A 17,716-nucleotide genomic window follows, 5' to 3' on the forward strand; every position below is an offset into this window, starting at 1 on the left:
CAAGTCCTTCACAAAGACGTCAACGGTCGAGTTGGCTTGCTCCTCCTCCTCGCTCCTATAGAGACGATATAAAACATGAATGCGTTATCCACTTCAATCACTTGGGTTTGCTTCCACTGAAGATACGCAACACTTGGAGCTGACCGGACGTAGTCCATCCGCCGCCTATGCTCACCTGGGGTGCTTAATTGTCGCCTCTCGGTGCTGTGATGCGCCGTTATGGATCGGCTCAGCGACAACCTCACCGAGTTGCACCCCGATGAAAGCGCCCCCCGGGACGAGCGCTTGGCTCGAGTGGAAGTAGCGCTGCTCTCGGTCATCTTCATAACAGCCGGAGTCCTCAACTTGGGGCTCTTGCTGGTGTTGTGGAAAAGGAGAAAGCAGCTGTCCAGGATGCGCGTGTTCGTTTTCCACCTGTGCGTCGCCGACTTGGTGGTGGTCTTCTTCCAAGTTTGCCCGCAGCTTATGTGGGACATTACCGACCGCTTCGTGGGCCCGGACGCGTTGTGTCGCGCGGTGAAGTACTTGCAGGTTGTCGGCATGTTTGCCTCCACGTACATGATTGTCGCGATGACCATAGATCGATATCAAGCAATCTGCCATCCCATGGTCACCTTCCAGAAGCACCGGGCGCGCTGGAACGGGACCGTGTGCGCCGCATGGTGCGTCTCCTTTGTCGGCGGCATCCCACAGGTGTTCATTTTCTCCCGGCTCGAAGTGGCTCCGGGCGTGTATGACTGTTGGGCCAGATTCGTCACTCCGTGGGGCTTGAGAGCCTACGTGACGTGGACCACTTTGGCCATATTCGTCTTGCCTGTTCTCTCCGTGATCGTGTGCCAAGTGCGCATTTGTCGCGTCGTGTACTCTCCCAACTTCCACCTCAAGTCGCACTACGTCCTGGAAGAAGAGGCGAGAACGAAGGGTCTGTCTTCCAGATCTTGCAGCGGGGCAGGAGTGTCCAAGGCCAGGGCGAAAACTGTGAAGATGACCGTGGTCATTGTGCTCACTTACATCGTCTGCTGGACCCCTTTCTTCACCGTGCAACTGTGGTCCGCGTGGGACCAAGAGGCGCCCACGGAAAGTAAGGCCAGGAATGCATGCCGTCATGATATATACATAGAAGTCGACCCCCAAATTGTATTTACAATAATATGTTGTATGCGCCTCCATTAGTCTAAACACAGCATTCTGATGAATATTGCATTTGTGGAATGTGAGTTAGGCAGCAAAATCTACCCGTTTTTAGCCATCTCAGGGAGCGGCTATTCTGCCACTTGCTGTTGACTGAAAATGACATCATAGTTGCTCAGGACTCAGGTAACAACCAATTATGGCTCAGCTTCAGAAAACAGGTGAGCCGTGATTGGTTGTTACCTGAGAAACCTAAGTAAAAAAGCAACATTTAGAATTGTGAAGAATTAAGGGATTTTTGTGTTATTTTGCTTGTAGATAATTTGAATAAATGAGCCATTGATCGCAGTATGCAAACTGGCATCAAATGGCAGTGACAATTGATCGCTCCGATTGGCTGTCAGCTCGCGAATCAGTGCATGAGATCGAGGTAGACTACGAGATAGGAAACAAAAGCAAAGCAACAGCAAAGGAAATGGCATCATTGAGTAAATTCAGCTCAGAAAAACATCGCTTTTTACTTAAACTTGGTCCCGCTTGATTACGAGTGTGATGGGCATTGTTCTGGATTTGCGTGATTTTTATTTCATCAAATAAAAAGACTGATTAAGCAATCAGGGTTCGGGTAGACTGAGCCTCACCTGAATCATCATAACCCTTGTAACCTTCTTTGAAGACCTTAAGCAATTACAGTGTGTGTACTTGTCACCCTTACTTTAAATTTTATCGTGTTACCAGATGCAACTTTCACCATCCTTATGCTGCTGGCCAGTCTTAATAGCTGCGCAAACCCTTGCATCTACCTGATGTTCAGTGTGAAGTTTCCCAGGAGGTTGGTGGGCTTGTTGTCCAGAGACCAATCTCATCGGCGGGAATCCATGCAGGAAGAAGCCACCATGGTCAGCTCCCTTTTCATCAATCTCAAGAACCTTTCAGACTCCAAACAGTTACCTGCCTCAGACACGTTTCTGGCAGCACAAGGCACCATGTAATATTACCAGAAAAATGTATCTGTATACAATTAATCATAATCTGAAGGTTAAAAAGTGAAAACTCATTTCAATAGTCAGATTTTTTTCCTGATTAATGGCATTGTAACATGTGATTGACACTCATGCGCAGAATAATGAGAGCACAGGAAATCATTTACTTTTCCAAGGATGTTAATGCTCGGTTTTGATTGACATTGTCAGAGATGTATCAATAAAATGAAGACCAATATGCAGCATTAGTGTAGTACTGCACTGCATCGTACTGCAAACTGCTTAATATTTTAGCCCACTGCTGTTTAAAAACACAGTATGATGCTATATACACATATTGTAAAAGTAATACGTCTATAACTAGCAAACTTGAGAATAATATTCTTTGTAAAGAAAAATCATGACCATGTTGATGATCTCATTTGTGCAGGTGTGCTCAATGCTGTGATGATTGTGTTGTAATTCTTGTACAACGAGCAGTTTCGGCATTCAGTCATAAAAATTGCTGTTTGTATAAAATGTGCTGAAATGTCCCAGTCAACCAGTTATGTTACCTTGGATGGGAATTATGAATGGACAATGTGCCGCTCCTTTTGTTGTGTGGGCCTCGGCCACCTGGGGGCAATGTAATGAAGATGGTCACGGCCATTCAGTAAGATGTAAGATATTGGTCATTGAATAAAGAATATATTTTATGAGTATTGTTCTATGCTCTGTCTCCATGTGTTGCGCCACTGGTTGTGTTCAAGTATTCGTTGCTTAGGAGGTGAAAACACATCCACGGCGATGCTGTTTGTTGTATTTTTGCAATCTATGTATTATCTATGAATTATATTCTGTTAATATGATGTAATTCTTTGCTTTAAGTTTAGTTTGAAAGAAAACTCGAACTGGGAGTGCCATTAAACAACCTGAAGCCTCTTTTTGGGAAAAAATGTTCACTATCGACTGCTGCTTGCTGTGAATTGAGTTGAGTCACTGCCACAAAACTTCTTGTCTGAATTTTTGTCCGCAAGTCAAAGCAATGATCAGATTTGTGATGTTGTGAATGTGCACCAATAAATAAAGAACTATGTATAAAAAAGTATTTTTGAAGTCCTATTCACACAATCATTCTGTTTTATGGTTACTTTGGATTCTTGGACGCTTGGAAGGTTGGGGACCGCTATAATGTACTGAAAAAAAAAATGTCAATGCATCATCCATTAATCAATGTCTTCTTTTATCACATTACTGTATATTCAAATAAAAGGTATCTTTAAACCCCTAGTTCATAGTATACCATTTCCCATGCTGCCAGTACTTAGTTTTATTTATAAGAAACATGCATGCATGCAAATTGCATAATGAATCCATTCCATAAAATATGAAAGCCCTCAGTGGCATTTATTGGCATACCATATAACATAATGAAATTATGGTCAAATGAATTGTATTCAGATTGAAGGAAACATGCCACATCACATTCCTGGAATGACGCAAGTGATTTTCACATTCATAAAGGTGGAAATTGCTGATGTTCTCTGCTTTTCATACCATGAATGCCTAGGTTTCTCCTGCAAGTTCAAAGTGTCTCAAGATGAATAAATCAATGATTCATTTATGCTCCCCACCTCAGCATAATTAGAATGAAACGGGCTTTGATGGCAAATTTACCCCAGGAATAGTGTTATTCATCGCAACATTCACGCCAGGCTCTCTGTGTCCATTAATCAGAGTGACTCTGACGCCTGGATGAAATTTTTAGTGGCACTAAAAAAATTTGACTTCAAGATGTAGATATGGAATGGATAACAGTAAATTATTTTATTTTTTTTACAAAGGACCCCGTGAAAAGTCAACTAATAATGTTCTTGCAGTTTGTGTATGGGATCAGTTTAATTTTCTAGCATACGGTATGTAATAATAGTAAGTAACTTCAGTCCATTATTCAATTTAATTACAAGAAATACAAATAAAACAACCATCCATCACTCCATTATCATGCACTCCGTGGGCAGATGTAGGTTCTTTGTGCACTGACAGACGTTTTTGCTTGTGATGTGTGACCTGTGTGTGATTGATTAAAGATGAGTGCTGCAGTATTTACCTGTTGCCTGAATGACAACACAGGAATCAGATTTTGTGCAAATGTGTTGTATGTTTTGATGTCCATCTGCATGATTGCTTTATGTTTATTTTTTTTTTTTTTTTTTATTAATGCAGTAGGACATAGAACAGGGGGAAATTACCCCATAACAGCAGCAGCAGAAGCAGCAGCATACGATTATACGTATATGGTCCATGTCAAGGGGGGAAAAGCTCTGTCCAAACAGTGGGGGATATTATCTCTGAAGGTCTGCTTCACAGAAGGTAATTGATCCATCCTAATTTGAGGACAAGGTTGGAAGTTGGAGCTACATGACTTGACGAGTTTGTTTATGGTTTGAAATCTGCATTTCAACACAGTTTGCCTTTTTAGCAAGGAAAGCAAGTAAGAAACAAAATGAGAGATTTTGTTTCAGTCACGCCAACCCGGCAGCCCAATCAGCGTCACTTGGTATGATCAAGTGGCAACCATGACTGCAATGATGGCAGAAACTCCGAGGATTTTCATTTTGAATACATATATTATCTTGTTGATGACGTTGGCAAAAATGCGATGGCAAAACAGATGGTTTGCACCTAAATGAAGACACAACAACGACGTCACACTTCATTCGTCTAACTTCACAAAACCCACAGACAGGTAAGCTAATCTCACAGTTTAGCTAGCGATAACCACACCGGTTTGTGACTCGTAACTTCGTTTCGACTCTTTATTGCTTTTGGGTTTGCATGCTCCCCCTAACGAGGTGAAGCGATGGGCAATTCAAAAGCTATGTACCTAAAAACTGGGCTACGGTCGTGGAGACGGTAGCTTGCTCAAGGGCACTTTGACAGAAAGCCAGCAAGCAGATCGATAACAACTCCAACAACTACTTCTTACAGATGAGCTATGGGCATCCATCCAAGATGTTCCAGATGATTGTACTCCTTGAGTGCAGCATTTTTATTTATTTATTTAATTAATTTTCTTTCTTTTCTTTTTTTTTTTTAGAGCCAATTGTACACAGTTGGATCGAGCTAGAGTCCAATATTCAAGTGGCTCAGATACCATGGAAACATGCTATGGATTGGAAGTGCAGACAGCCACTTGTGAAAGCAATCATATTCCAAGAAGCTAAGTATAGGCTATCTGGCAAAATGCAAATCAATACAGTACACAGTTACAGCAGGTGTCAGGAGCAACGGAACAAAATACCACAGTGCTCCTGCAGGTCCCTGCATTTGATTTATTTCCGAACCGCTCAAGTAAACTAAGGACATTTTATTCTTATCATTTTCCAAATTCACTACAGCATTTCCCTATAAAGTAATTCAGACTTTACTGTGCATTGTTTGACTATTATGAAGTGGAAAAACATCAGACATCTTTGTGATGACATTTCAACAGAGATTGAGAGCCAGAACTGCACCTAAAAGCCATAGCTTTCATCTCAGAAATGAACGGCTGGGCAAAAATCCCCATTGACAGCTTTTTAGTAACATATACCAAAAGGTACGGTGTAAGATGACATAACAATCAATATCCAGTTTTTATTGAAAAGTCCGACTTGAAAATGAATTTTTAATCACGTCCGACATTCATCCTCCTCAGTCACCTGCACATCGTATGAGTGGTTGCTATGAACAACCAATCTTGATCAACCAATCTGAACTGTAGCGAAAATTATTCGAAGCGTTCTTGTTATATTCTCTGCAACGAGAACGCCAGCTTGTTGTACACTGAAATCCATGCTGCTATTATGGAAGCTGAGCTTCACCAAAGTAGCCGAAAGGTGTCAGTGTTGTCTTACCTATCTCTATCCTAATCATAATTGTATTAAAATGTTGTACTTTCATCTACTCAACATAATATTCCGTCAATAGGCACAATAAGAATGATTCAATAATGCAACACTGACTACTTTATTATTCATCTGACAAATTTGAATTGAAATGCATTTTTGTTGGTAACAATTCTTTAATCAAAAGAAACAAGTTGACCTTGTATCATGATCAGTGTTTGTGATTAGATTTATTTTTGTCGTGTTCTCCCTGCTGTTTCCTGGGGTGTCTTGTTAAGTTTTTGTGTCCACCTGTCTTCGTCGCTGTCCTATCCAGGTGTTCCTCATTGTCTCATCAGTTTTCCTATTTATGGAAGAGTAACTAATCGGAACTGACGTTCTGTACTTGTGTCGAAGTACAATTACGTGTGTAAAAAATGGCTTTGGTAAAGCAAAAGATCTGGTTCAGATAACTACTGAAGTAAATGTAAAACAAAGTACAGGCTCTGAAATGTACTTGAAGAGTAAAAGTGAAACTTAGGGGACAAAGTATATACAGTTGCTAATAGTTATGACAATTTGTTGAGGAAAACGGAAGGTTTTGGTGGTCTGTAATTGATAACAGTTGATATCAGACTTGGGGCCTGTAGATTTTACATCAAGACATTTAAAAGAGGAGTGATGAGAAACAACTGACAGTATAGCCACTTTTGGTATTGTCACAGCGGAAGAGAGCCAGGCTGGAATTAACTTCTCCTTCGTTTGTTGACAAAAGTGGATGTGCAGTGAGCACAGCTAACTTGAAAAGACATGAAGAATGTTTATCGGTTCGTCTTAAATCTGACAACCACTGTAATACTCCTCAGCTGTTGTACAGTGAGGATGGTCCTCTGCTAAATAATTTTCAGTCTCAATTCACATTTGCAGAGCATGGCCAAATCAATACAAAGGCAGCCATGCAGTGACTAAGAGGACACCTGCACACACACAAACTTTGATTCGAGAGCTTTACTTCACTGGGTCAAATTAAAACACCACTGTGTCAGTTGAGATAAGTATTTTTCTGCAGAATTGTAAAAGCAATTCTTGTTTTGGATCTGGCCCATTTGTGCAGAGTCAACACACGTTTTGCTCGTTCATGCTGAGTAAACAAAGAGAAACAATGTTCCAATGAAATGTTCCACCTCGCCAACTCGGGCGCAGCATAAATGGCAACGTAAATAATTGATCACTTACTGCATTCACTGTCAATTTTCTTACGTACTGAATAATTGAAAGGCATATTGTTTTCTTCTGGAATATCCTGTGTACTTCAACATTGGACAGTTTTTAGACTTTATTGTGTCATCAGACATTTCTTGGGACTTTGCCTTTAGTCACCCCCACAATGGAGCTGAAATAAACCAAGATATGTGCTACAGAGCTGCATGGTGAAGTTTTTCTGTCCTGTATCCTGGAAATAAACCTGTGAACTCAGATGCTGCAGTTGTCAGAATAACCAGGCCATCATTGAGAATCATTGGTATGACGTATTCAGGCGATAATTATTTATAGAGCACAAACCAATAGTCCACAGAGCCAGCTGAACATCAATCACGTTACACTTAGACAGCATAGTTGACACAGTTGCACATACATTCAAAATGAATGATGACAGCCCATTACAGCCCATTAAATAGATTTAATTTAGTAGATCTCTGAAGTGAGTTTTCAAAGTTATGTTAATTGTTTGATTAATTGGGAATAGTAAGCCAAACAGGATGTCACGTATTTTATTTCACAAAAGATGAAGAAGCCTAAAGTAATTAAAATGCAAAACTCAATAATATATTCTACAAGAGTGTTGGGTGAATAGCAGTGAGGTAATCATTCTCCAGGTTTACTGCATACAATACTTCGGACATTGCACAAGGTCATTTCCCAGTTTGAATATGGTTAGGATTTTTTATTTATTATCTTTTAAGTCAAAGCTATCTATCGCTGGCGTCGGGCCAAAACCGTGTACCTCCAAAATCACTTTTCAGAAACCGTAGCGAATCTGGACAGGCTTAATGTGAAATTCGACAGATCGTGAGATTGAGTCGTGCCGGAAGTGATGTCATACGGCCGAAAATGCAGCCTTCGGAGGACCAAGCCTGTGAATTTGGACACAGCCGCTACCTTTTTATTTTTTTTTGGGACACAGCCTCTATCCAGCCTCTATCCAGTTCATCGTCCAGACCGGAATTACATCATCGTTTGAGATTTCAGAGATAAATGATACATTTGACTATTCAATAACTGTATAAATTTATGCCACTGACGTAAAAACACATATACATATATTTGGAGTTATTGTTATTATCATTTCTAATTTTGTTATTATCATTTCTAATTTTATTTTATTTTTTTCCATTTCAGTTTGCCTCAGTTGGGCGGTAGAGCGCCACTAGTCCATAAGTCACGTTTCAAGAACACAGCTGCTACTCATAAGGTTTGTCTGTGAGCTATTTATATTTTATTGAGACGCCTTTTTTCTCATATGCCACTTCAAAACTAAAAAACGTGACTGTAAAAAAAAAAAGAAAAAAAAGAATGTATTAGACATGACAGAATCTGTGCAAAAATAGTCCTAGTCATCTATTTCAATAACACAAAAATGTCAAACACTTTTGCCAAATAGTTTGATGATCATGTGTTTGCATCTTTTGGGCTTAACACTGTCATCTATTTTTGGGGGAGATGGCGTCGCGTCTTTTTGTTCTCGTTCATCTCATGTCGGTCGCATCTCCGTTGCTTTGCTTTTGTGAGGACTTTCAAAGGCGTCAGTGAGACCTAAAAGTGAAAGACATCATTTGAATTTCAAAGGCCTGACAGAACACGTTGCTTCTATCAGCAGACTAAAGGTCTTTCTGACAAGAGGTGCCTTCAGAATGAATCATCTATGCAGGGAGCCTCCTGGATGCTGCTTCCTCTGCCTGAGAGGCGGCGAGCCAAGGAGGCGGTCAAGAAAGCATCCTGCTGGGTGTCATTCGGAGCAAATATGTTTTAGTGAAAGCTACGTGGTGTCGTGTTTGTTCACATTATCCTCTTCATTAAATGGATGCCTCCTGTTTGGAATTGCACCATTTACATTTCACCCTTGGGGGAAATGTTAAAAACAACAACATGAAGTTGTGCTCTGTAGAAACCAGAGAGCAGCTGCCATTGCTATCAGCTAATTAAGCATCCCTAATGTGACTCCGTTCCACTTTTACTCCCGTTGATTTATAGAGTCCGTGCCCACCGACATCTCCATGGAGATGATCTTTATGGTCTGTTGTGGGCTACACACTAAATGATCCCATTAAAGAGAATTTATGACGACATAGCATCATCCGTCCATGTTGGCGCAGAGACTTGCATGTAAACTGTTAGGGCAACATGTCCTATAATGGTAATTATGTGAAGTCGGCCATTGCTGCAATAATACACTCAACAGTGATTCAATTCAGTTTGATTCAGTGGGATTACGATTGCATATTTATATACACACACACACACACACACACACACACACACACTATAACCAAGGCAACTAATTGACAGTGTGGTGCATGTAGAACAAAATAATACTGAAATCAGGGTTTGAAAAATAGGATGAAAGAAAATTTTATTTCATTTGTTCTTCAATAAACATGTAAACAATAAACAAGTGATTGTAGACATATTCTAGCAAAGATAAAAAGTATTAAAGAAACGTAGAAAGCCTTACATCGATTCACCTAGTTTAGAACATTCGTCTTTCTATTGCTGGTTTACGGTAGTTGCTCCGCAAACAAAGTCTAAATCAAATGTGATTATCAATGTACAAAAAGTAAATGAAATCGTTGATACAACATTACATAGAAAGAGCTAACGTTATCCGATGGACTGTATATAAAGTCTAAACATACTTTGTCAGCTTACATTTGAGTTCATAGATATATTTCAGTGCACAAAAGTCAATAGTGAAGCTGATTTACATGAGAATGATTGCACCCTTACACCCCTGCTCGAGAAACAAGATCAAACGTGTGGATTTAGCACATCTACTGAATCTGTGACAATACTCATGCTGTGTTCTCAAAACGTGTACTATAAATAAAACAAAGCGTTTACTTTATTCAGTAAGACAAAGAAAGCTGCCAGTGTCTGTCAAAATAGACAGGAGTTCAAATATCTTAAACAAAGGAGCTGAAATGGTGTGTCCGAGCGATCCGAAGAAAAGAAAGCATGAAAAAGATAAGGTAGTTCACTTCTACATGCACATATACATTATGTGCTTCTGACATGTCTCTCTAAAAAGGAATGGTTGCTCTCACCACATGTAGTAGCTACGTGTCGTGTCTACCTGGCTGGGCTTGCTCTCAGAGGAACCTTCTTTCTCTTTTTCACTATCCGCCTCCCAAAGGTTGATGAGAGGCGGGTACAGCTCATTCAACGGTATGGCCGAGGTTTTCTGCATGTACTTTTTCAGGGAATGATGGTAGTTTTTCCGTTTCCAGCGCTTAGCAACATACACACTCAGGGATGCCAAGCTGATGATCGCAAACATTGTCCCCATGACTGCCGCCAGAGCCGCGTTGGTCGCTTGGTCGGACACTTCCACGGCGAAGGCCGTTTGTTTGGTCGTTACGTTCACGCACGACCTCTGTGTTTGTTGGTGGACGTTGGAGACAGTGAGGCAGACCTCGTACTCGGTTGCTGGTAGTAAATGAGTGAGGTTGTACTCGTGAACATCCACAGGAACCTTGGCAGTGTACGTAATATGGGGGTTGTCTATTTTCATGGTGGCGGATGACCACTTGAGGTTAGAGGTCATGACATTGGAGTTGACCTTCCAGGAGACCAGAATTGAGTGGGAATCTGTCTGTTTGACGTACATTTTCATAAGCTGCGTGCTGTCTAGCAGAGTGCCGTTCACCCGTATGGCTGTCACTCTTGTGTCAGCTCCTTGTGAATTCTGAGCCACACAGGTGTATCTGCCCGAATCTTCAACCCGAATGTGAGAAATTCTCAAGGTACCTTCACTGCTGAGACTGTACTTATCAGACACGCCGTCTATCATGACCTTGTTCCCTGTTGGTGTCACCCAGTAGATTTCTGGCCCAGGCTGGGACATTGCTCTGCAGTCCAAGTCTAGACTAGCGCCGATGTCTACGTTGAGGTGACTGGGAAAGGTGTCATGGCTGATCATTGGCAAGCATTGGTTTGCTAGGTTCTTCTGCAGAACGTCGTGCACATGCATTCCCCTGACTTCTGTCGGCATAGCGCAAAACATGGATAAAGGTTCCATGAAGCGAACAGTAGTCTTGTTGTTGGCCATCCACTGGATGACGCAGTCGCAGCGAAAGGGGTTGCTGTGGAGGCTGATTTCACGCAGGTTGGGGAGAGAATCCACGGTGGTCTGATAGAGGGCATTCAGTGCGTTGTTGTTCAGCATTAAACTCTCCAAGGCTGGGACATCATGGAAGGCGTGACCGTTGATGTAAGAGAACTTGTGATTGTTTGTTGCCTCCAGCTTAGTGAGCTCAGGAAGATTATCCAGAGCGTAGCGGTCTATAGAAACCAACTCATCCATGTTGTTTATACCCAGCTCCTTTAGCCTCAGCATGTTCTTGAAATCTCCCTCCTGAATCTTGTGTACTGGATTTTTGTTTAAATCCAAGAATTTGAGGTTAGGTAGTTTTTGAAGGGCTTTCTGAGGAACTCTCACTAAATTGTTATCATAGAAAGAGAGACTTTCAAGGTTGTCGAGGCCCACAAAGGCATTTCCGGGGATATCTGTCAAATCCATGCCTGCCAGGACCAGGCTTCTCAGGTTTCCCAGAGGCTTGAAATTAAAATCCATAATTCCACGAACAGGATTTTCCCCAATCATAAGGATCTCTAGATTTGGCGTGGATTGAAACCACTGGCTGCTAATGGTCTTCAGCTTATTGGAATTAAGGTGGAGTCTTAGCAAATTATGGAGTCCAGAGAACGCGTTGGCAGAAATGTTATTGATCTGATTGTGGTTAATGTAGAGCTCCTGCAGATTGCTGAGGTCCTGTAGACAGTAATCAGGCATTTCTGTGATCTGGTTCTCTTCTAAATGAAGCGTTGTGAGCTGCGTCATATTTATGAGGCCAACATCCCGAATGTTGCTGAAGTTGTTCTGGGATAGATCCAGCTCTGTTAGGTTGAAAAGCTGCTCCAGCTCTTCACTGGTCCTGGCGATATAGTTGCTTTGCAACAATAGAACCTGAGTATCACTCGAGAGGTTCCCAGGGATGCGTGTCAGGTGCAGGTCATTGCAGTCCACAGTGGTGGCATATCTGTATGTTGACTGCGGGGTGAACCAGGGTCGGATCTCACAGACACATAGCTGCGGACAGTCATTACTTTGTACGAGGGATATGCTTGTTGATACCACAATCAGGACAGCAAACATCTGGCCTGGACCAAAGCACCCCAACCTCCATCTAGCCATGCTATAGGAGGACAGGAAGAGGGGCAGATGACTTTTGAAGAGAGTACCGAACAGTCATCAACCAGACTTTCACCGCATATATCTGTGAGTCAAGTGAAAGCGCCGGGAGGTGATGTCTTGAAGAGCAGGATTATGGAGCAGAATAACCTGAAAAGGAAGACAAATGCAAGACATTAATAAGATGTAAACTCGGGTGATTTTGAATCGATTAAGTGTCATGAATGAAACAATTGTATCAGGTAAGGAAAAGAAGAACAATTGTCTGCCCCGTTTCCTTGTAAGGCTATAAATTATGTGCAGCATCAAGAGTTTTGAGACTGCAAGTCAGCTCATTATGATGCAAGCACAAAACACTGCTGTGAACTACTTGGAAATGGCTCAAAATCCTGGGAGAGCTTTCATCTATTCAGCAGACCCATAAGGACGGGATCATTAACTTCTGAGCTGAACACCATGCATTAAACACAACAAGGCAGTGTGAACCAGCTGAAAAGATGCACAACTGCAAATTTAATGCAATAACTTCAGTAAAGAATTTAGGGCAATATGAAAAAAAAAAAAGATTTCAACCATGGGTTTTTGTTGGATGATGCATTACATAAGTGCCAACTTCCAGCCTAACTTTTCTTGATCTTAAATTGGACTGAAGAGTTCACGATTAGGAGCATTGGTGCATATGGCTCACAGAGGGTGGTCATATGTCATTTGGACGGATTTGTTTTTACAAAATATTTGAAACCAACGATTGTTGCGGACCAAACTCATTCATTTATACCTTTATGGACCTTATTTTGTGCATTTTAATCATAGAGCACTTTAAAAACAGCCATGGCTGCGTATCAATTCCATTCAGTTAAAACCATAAAAAGCAACGTCATCCTTCCCAATTTCCTCCAAACAGGATTAGGTTAGCAGCGCATCTTTAACAGACTCCTTGAGTTTGCATGAAGAGCAACTTGAGAGATCTCATTACTCAGCAAGGTGTATTTACCAAGGAAGGAAACCTTCCCAGTGTAGATTTGCAGCAGAACAGTCCTATGTCTCCACTGTGTGGCATTATGGTGAACGTAATCTTAAACAGCTAGTCCTTAAGAGGCTTTCCAGCAAGAGAGCTGACTAATTCTTCTGAATAGACCCTGCCTGGCAACAGCACCAGGGAGACAGGAGCAGCCACCTCACAGAGTTCCCTATGAACCGGGTGCAGAAATGGTTATAGACGGCCGTTATAAATTAGAGACGGACTGGTCTTTAGGCGGATACTATTTCCCGCCCCCCCGGAAAAAAAGGCGAATGACGGACGACGGAAGGGTACCCACGCTGCAGACGGATGATGAATAACGGACGCTCAATTTTTAGTAAAATGCCCAGCTCTGTCAGTTTGTCACATAAAACGACGGACCGACGAATGACGGACGACGAATGACGGACCAGCAAAATTTTGTAAAATGCCTACCCCTGTCCATTACATAAAACATTGTTTCCCACCTTCCGCCATGTCACGTGACTCCAATCAAATCCCCGCCGCTTGAAGACAACAAGGCCACTAACCATCAACAACACTCCTGCTATTGATTTTACACTGCTTAATTGCTTTGCTTGCTATAAAGTGTAGAGTCTAATTGGACTAATGGGAAAAGGTTCTTTTTTTTTTTTCTTTTTTCATCCAATTAACGTGAAAATTAAAAAAAAAAAAAAGACAAAATTAGATATACACATTTTTCACAGGACAGCGATGATATGCATGTTTGCTAGCTATAAACTAAAACAGTCTTTGGTATTGAATTTATTCTAATTCTTCACACTTTATGGTATTTTTAAAAAAGCTGGAAGGAATACCATTTATTTTGAATGATATTATTTGGTCGCAGGATATTTTTGTTTTATTTGGATGTATCTTATTCTATCTAATTTTATTGTTTTCAATTGTGTGTTTCATAAGTGAATGGAGGAATATAAGATACATTTGCAATTCATGTTATGTAATTTGGAGGAAAATTACTGCAGTACATTGTTATTAGGATATGAAACTGCCCACAGCAGGATATAACATTTTGTCCATATTTCACTGCATTAACATACAGTAATGTGTTACTCTCCATTGGGTTAACAAAAATTGCATGATTGGAGGACATGAATGACAAAAGAAATACAAAAATTGTTACAGCCGATCCACTTCAGACTCACACCTCACACAGACACCTGTTAACCAAAACCAAACAGCAGCACAGGTAAAACAACCTGAGCCAGATGGCACTGAGTCAAACACACACTCACATTTATGGACACAAACACACACACACACACCACCCCAAACACACACACAGTCTATAGAAACCATACTGTATTTACTGTTTAACCAATGGAATGAGTGCAGTGATGCCAAAGGAGATCATCGGAGCTACATCTGTTGTTTCTGAGACCTCTTGCACACAGAGGACAAAGGGGCTAATACTTTAGCCCTTCTTATATGAATAATGCTTTGAGGCTTTAGCTCAATAACCCGGCTTCCCTCACCATACTGCTATCTCTCTCTCTCTCTCTCTCTCTCTCTTTTTCTCTCTCTCTCTCTCTCTCTCTCTCTCTCTCTTTCTTTCTGCCTTATACCCTTGAGACCTAAATGATGCTTGGGGCAGGTGGGAGAGTTGGGGGTTCGGCTGTCTCCTAAAACATGCTGATAAATGCAGACACCTGCTTGCAAAGCACACATGATTAATGAGCGCATGTTAAAGTCAATCAATTGCACAATAAATGAATTTGACTTGATCTGAAATTATGCATTCCATGCAAACAAAAAAAAGGGAGGCTTCCATAAAATAATAGAAAAAAAAAAAAAGTTTGCGTGGTAATGAAGTGGAACCCCAAAGTCTTAAGGGATAACTCGCAACATGCGTGTTCAAGAGTCACAAATGAAATCATCATCGCCGTCTCTCCTGACGTGTCCCATTGAAACGAATCATTCCTCCAAGCAAATGGAAGTGAAGCCAACAGCATCACTCCATCACAATAGTGCAACAGCTGCAGCAAGAAGCATCACAATCCACAATGGACCCCCCACCAACTCAACCCCCATTATTACCCTGTGTATCTTACAGAAAGGCCCTGCCTCGCTACGGACCAACTTCTCGAATGCAGTAGACACGCAGACATCTGCCCATATGTCATATGCCCTATGTCATTAATATGCAAATCACATTTGGGAGAATGTTGCGCACGCGTGCAGTTCCTGCGGGCACAGCAAGTGCGGCAAAGACATCAAAGTTTGTTTTTGACGCATTGCCGAGTCGACATATTTGGTGAAATCCACCAATAGGGCGAACCGCAAACTTGCCACTTTGAATAATCGTTTCACTCTGCAAGTGACAGGCTCGATGGTAGATGACCTGACTGTTAAATTGGTGGACATGCCCTTGAGTGCGTCTGTATCCTAAATAAAAGCTCAGCTCATCGTCGCTGCAGGACGGGAAAACAAATTACGGATCGTTTTGCAATTCATAACTAGAGGAACAAATGCATTTTGACAACTTGACATATATTTTGAAACAAACTAAAATAAAATGAAAAGCGAGAGAAAGAATTGTGGTAATTCATGTTTTCCGAGGGGAGTCTCACCTTCTTGTCATTCCAATTCAATGACATTTAATGCACCAGTCCTTTCTCCAAAAAAGGGCAACGCGTAGCCACAGAACAACCCCCAAATAACGTCTGTGATTGCCTCGTCACAACAAAAGCATCACGAAACGTTTATTCCGCTCTCTGGCTCTGTGTGTCCCACCCGACCAGTCAGTCCCACGGCTGCATGGCGCTCTGCGGAGAGATGGCCAGCCTGCTGCTAACCTCCACACTAGAATTGTCGCCTCGCTAGCGCTCCTCTCCACCAACAGATGGAGGGGAAGGGGTGCGGAGGGAAGGTTGGGGGGGGGGGGGGTAGAAAAACAAATGTTAAAAACACCTGGCGCTGGCCACACCAGTCAGCTGATTCCTCGGCAGCCGATTGGCGGAGCGCGGCTGTCTGTCAAGCGCGGCCAAGCCAAGCAGCGCACCATCTGCTCAGGCTTGGTGGGAGGAGAACAAAGGAGGCAGAGGGCGGCTGGGCCGGGGTGGGGTTGGCTGGGATGGGGGTTGGACAGCCGGACAGCCACTGCTCCTATTGTCGTTTTACTCTCGTAAACATATCGGTGGCTCAAGTCATGAATTATTACTGTATTATTGTTGTTATTTCTAGAATCCGATTACAGTCATTTATAACACACGGTTATGGACTGGACTGCACGGCATTATTATATTGAGTAATACTGAATGCGGACAGCCTACCTTGTTGCCTCATCATCCATCCATAAATGAATTATAGCGCTTTTCCTTATCGGTCACAGGTGAGCTGGGGGCTTTCACAGACACACACAAAACGTAGTTCAGCAATTCAGCAAACTGTACAGTCAATTAATAAACACAATGCAACACAATACCTCTTAGTAGGTCTACTGGCGGCGCTGGGGGAAGGGGGCACAGGGCCACTGCCCCCCCCCCCTTAAACAACCTTGGACCGCCCCAGGTGCCAGGCCAGATAATTATAATTAATTATAATAATGCAATATACTGCATTTGATACAGCTCTATTTATTTTAAGTGTACCTACTGAAGTATCAACTCGTGCACTGCACAATTTGACTGAGCAAATTCTTAACACGTTGTGCTGTTTTATGTTGTAAGTTGCATAATCTTTTAATAGATAACATTTCCACAGTATGCAACTGAAACATTTTGTGGCTGTGAAGACCCAGAGCATACCCACAGGCTTTCTAAGGAAACAATGGTGCACTGCAGCATAATTGTGTCTGCTATAGTGTATAGGCCTACTGTATATCCAGCCACAGATAAAATGTAGTTTTCTTAAAAGCAGCGATGCTTTTAAATTGCTTGTACACTTGGTTCCTCTTAGTTGCCCAAGCATATAGGACAATTAGCATTTTTGCTAATTTAACATTCCAAACAAACTCTGTCTTCAAGCTATTAAAAATGGTATGGGCAGACTAAGTAAAAATGCCTTTTAAATTGCATAAAGATTTTTTGGGGGCCATTCTTTGACAAGCACAACAAGCAAACACATGGATGCATAACATGACTGGGAAATGCTCTTAGAGACACACATATCCACTCCTAACACAAGTCTCACAAAGCCCAGTATCAATACTACTACAGTTCAAAAAAACAAATCAAAACACATTTTGAGATTGTCTTCTTACCAAAAGTCATAGCAAAGTTAGTATAGTTATGTTTCAGAACGC

The 17,716-nt window shown here is 41.8% G+C and overlaps 2 protein-coding genes and 1 long non-coding RNA gene across 3 annotated transcripts; 2 read left to right on the forward strand and 1 right to left on the reverse strand.

Annotated features, from left to right (window-relative positions):
- The first annotated feature begins 219 nt into the window (after positions 1-219).
- On the forward strand, positions 220-2,149 carry avpr2b.1 (arginine vasopressin receptor 2b, tandem duplicate, 1). The gene is made up of 2 exons (XM_086040379.1): positions 220-1,081; positions 1,870-2,149. The coding sequence occupies exons 1-2, from the start codon at positions 220-222 to the stop codon at positions 2,121-2,123; spliced, it is 1,116 nt and encodes a 371-aa protein (XP_085896505.1). The 3' UTR covers positions 2,124-2,149.
- Positions 2,150-4,449: 2,300 nt separating this feature from the next.
- LOC147142534 (uncharacterized) lies at positions 4,450-8,954 on the forward strand. Its single transcript, XR_015088165.1, has 3 exons — positions 4,450-4,842; positions 5,194-8,435; positions 8,838-8,954. It is a non-coding gene; the product is annotated as an uncharacterized LOC147142534 (long non-coding RNA).
- A 613-nt stretch (positions 8,955-9,567) lies between these two features.
- lrrn1 (leucine rich repeat neuronal 1) lies at positions 9,568-16,336 on the reverse strand. Its single transcript, XM_086041756.1, has 2 exons — positions 16,044-16,336; positions 9,568-12,581 (listed from the first exon to the last, which is right to left on the reverse strand). The coding sequence occupies exon 2, from the start codon at positions 12,432-12,434 to the stop codon at positions 10,281-10,283; it is 2,154 nt and encodes a 717-aa protein (XP_085897882.1). The 5' UTR covers positions 12,435-12,581; positions 16,044-16,336; the 3' UTR covers positions 9,568-10,280.
- Positions 16,337-17,716: the final 1,380 nt, after the last annotated feature.

The sequence above is a fragment of the Filicampus tigris genome, chromosome 9 (genome assembly GCF_054856515.1).
Source record: "Filicampus tigris isolate MCC_2025a chromosome 9, RoL_Ftig_1.0, whole genome shotgun sequence".
Lineage (NCBI taxonomy): Eukaryota > Metazoa > Chordata > Actinopteri > Syngnathiformes > Syngnathidae > Filicampus > Filicampus tigris.

What these genes read in the sequence shown, in the direction of transcription:
- avpr2b.1 (XM_086040379.1), top strand. Translation starts at nt 220, where the DNA reads ATGGATCGGCTCAGCGACAACCTCACCGAGTTGCACCCCGATGAAAGC. An exon ending in CCAAGAGGCGCCCACGGAAA is followed by an intron (nt 1,082 to 1,869) that starts GTAAGGCCAGGA and finishes TCGTGTTACCAG; the next exon opens with ATGCAACTTTCACCATCCTT.
- lrrn1 (XM_086041756.1), bottom strand. Translation starts at nt 12,434, where the DNA reads ATGGCTAGATGGAGGTTGGGGTGCTTTGGTCCAGGCCAGATGTTTGCT.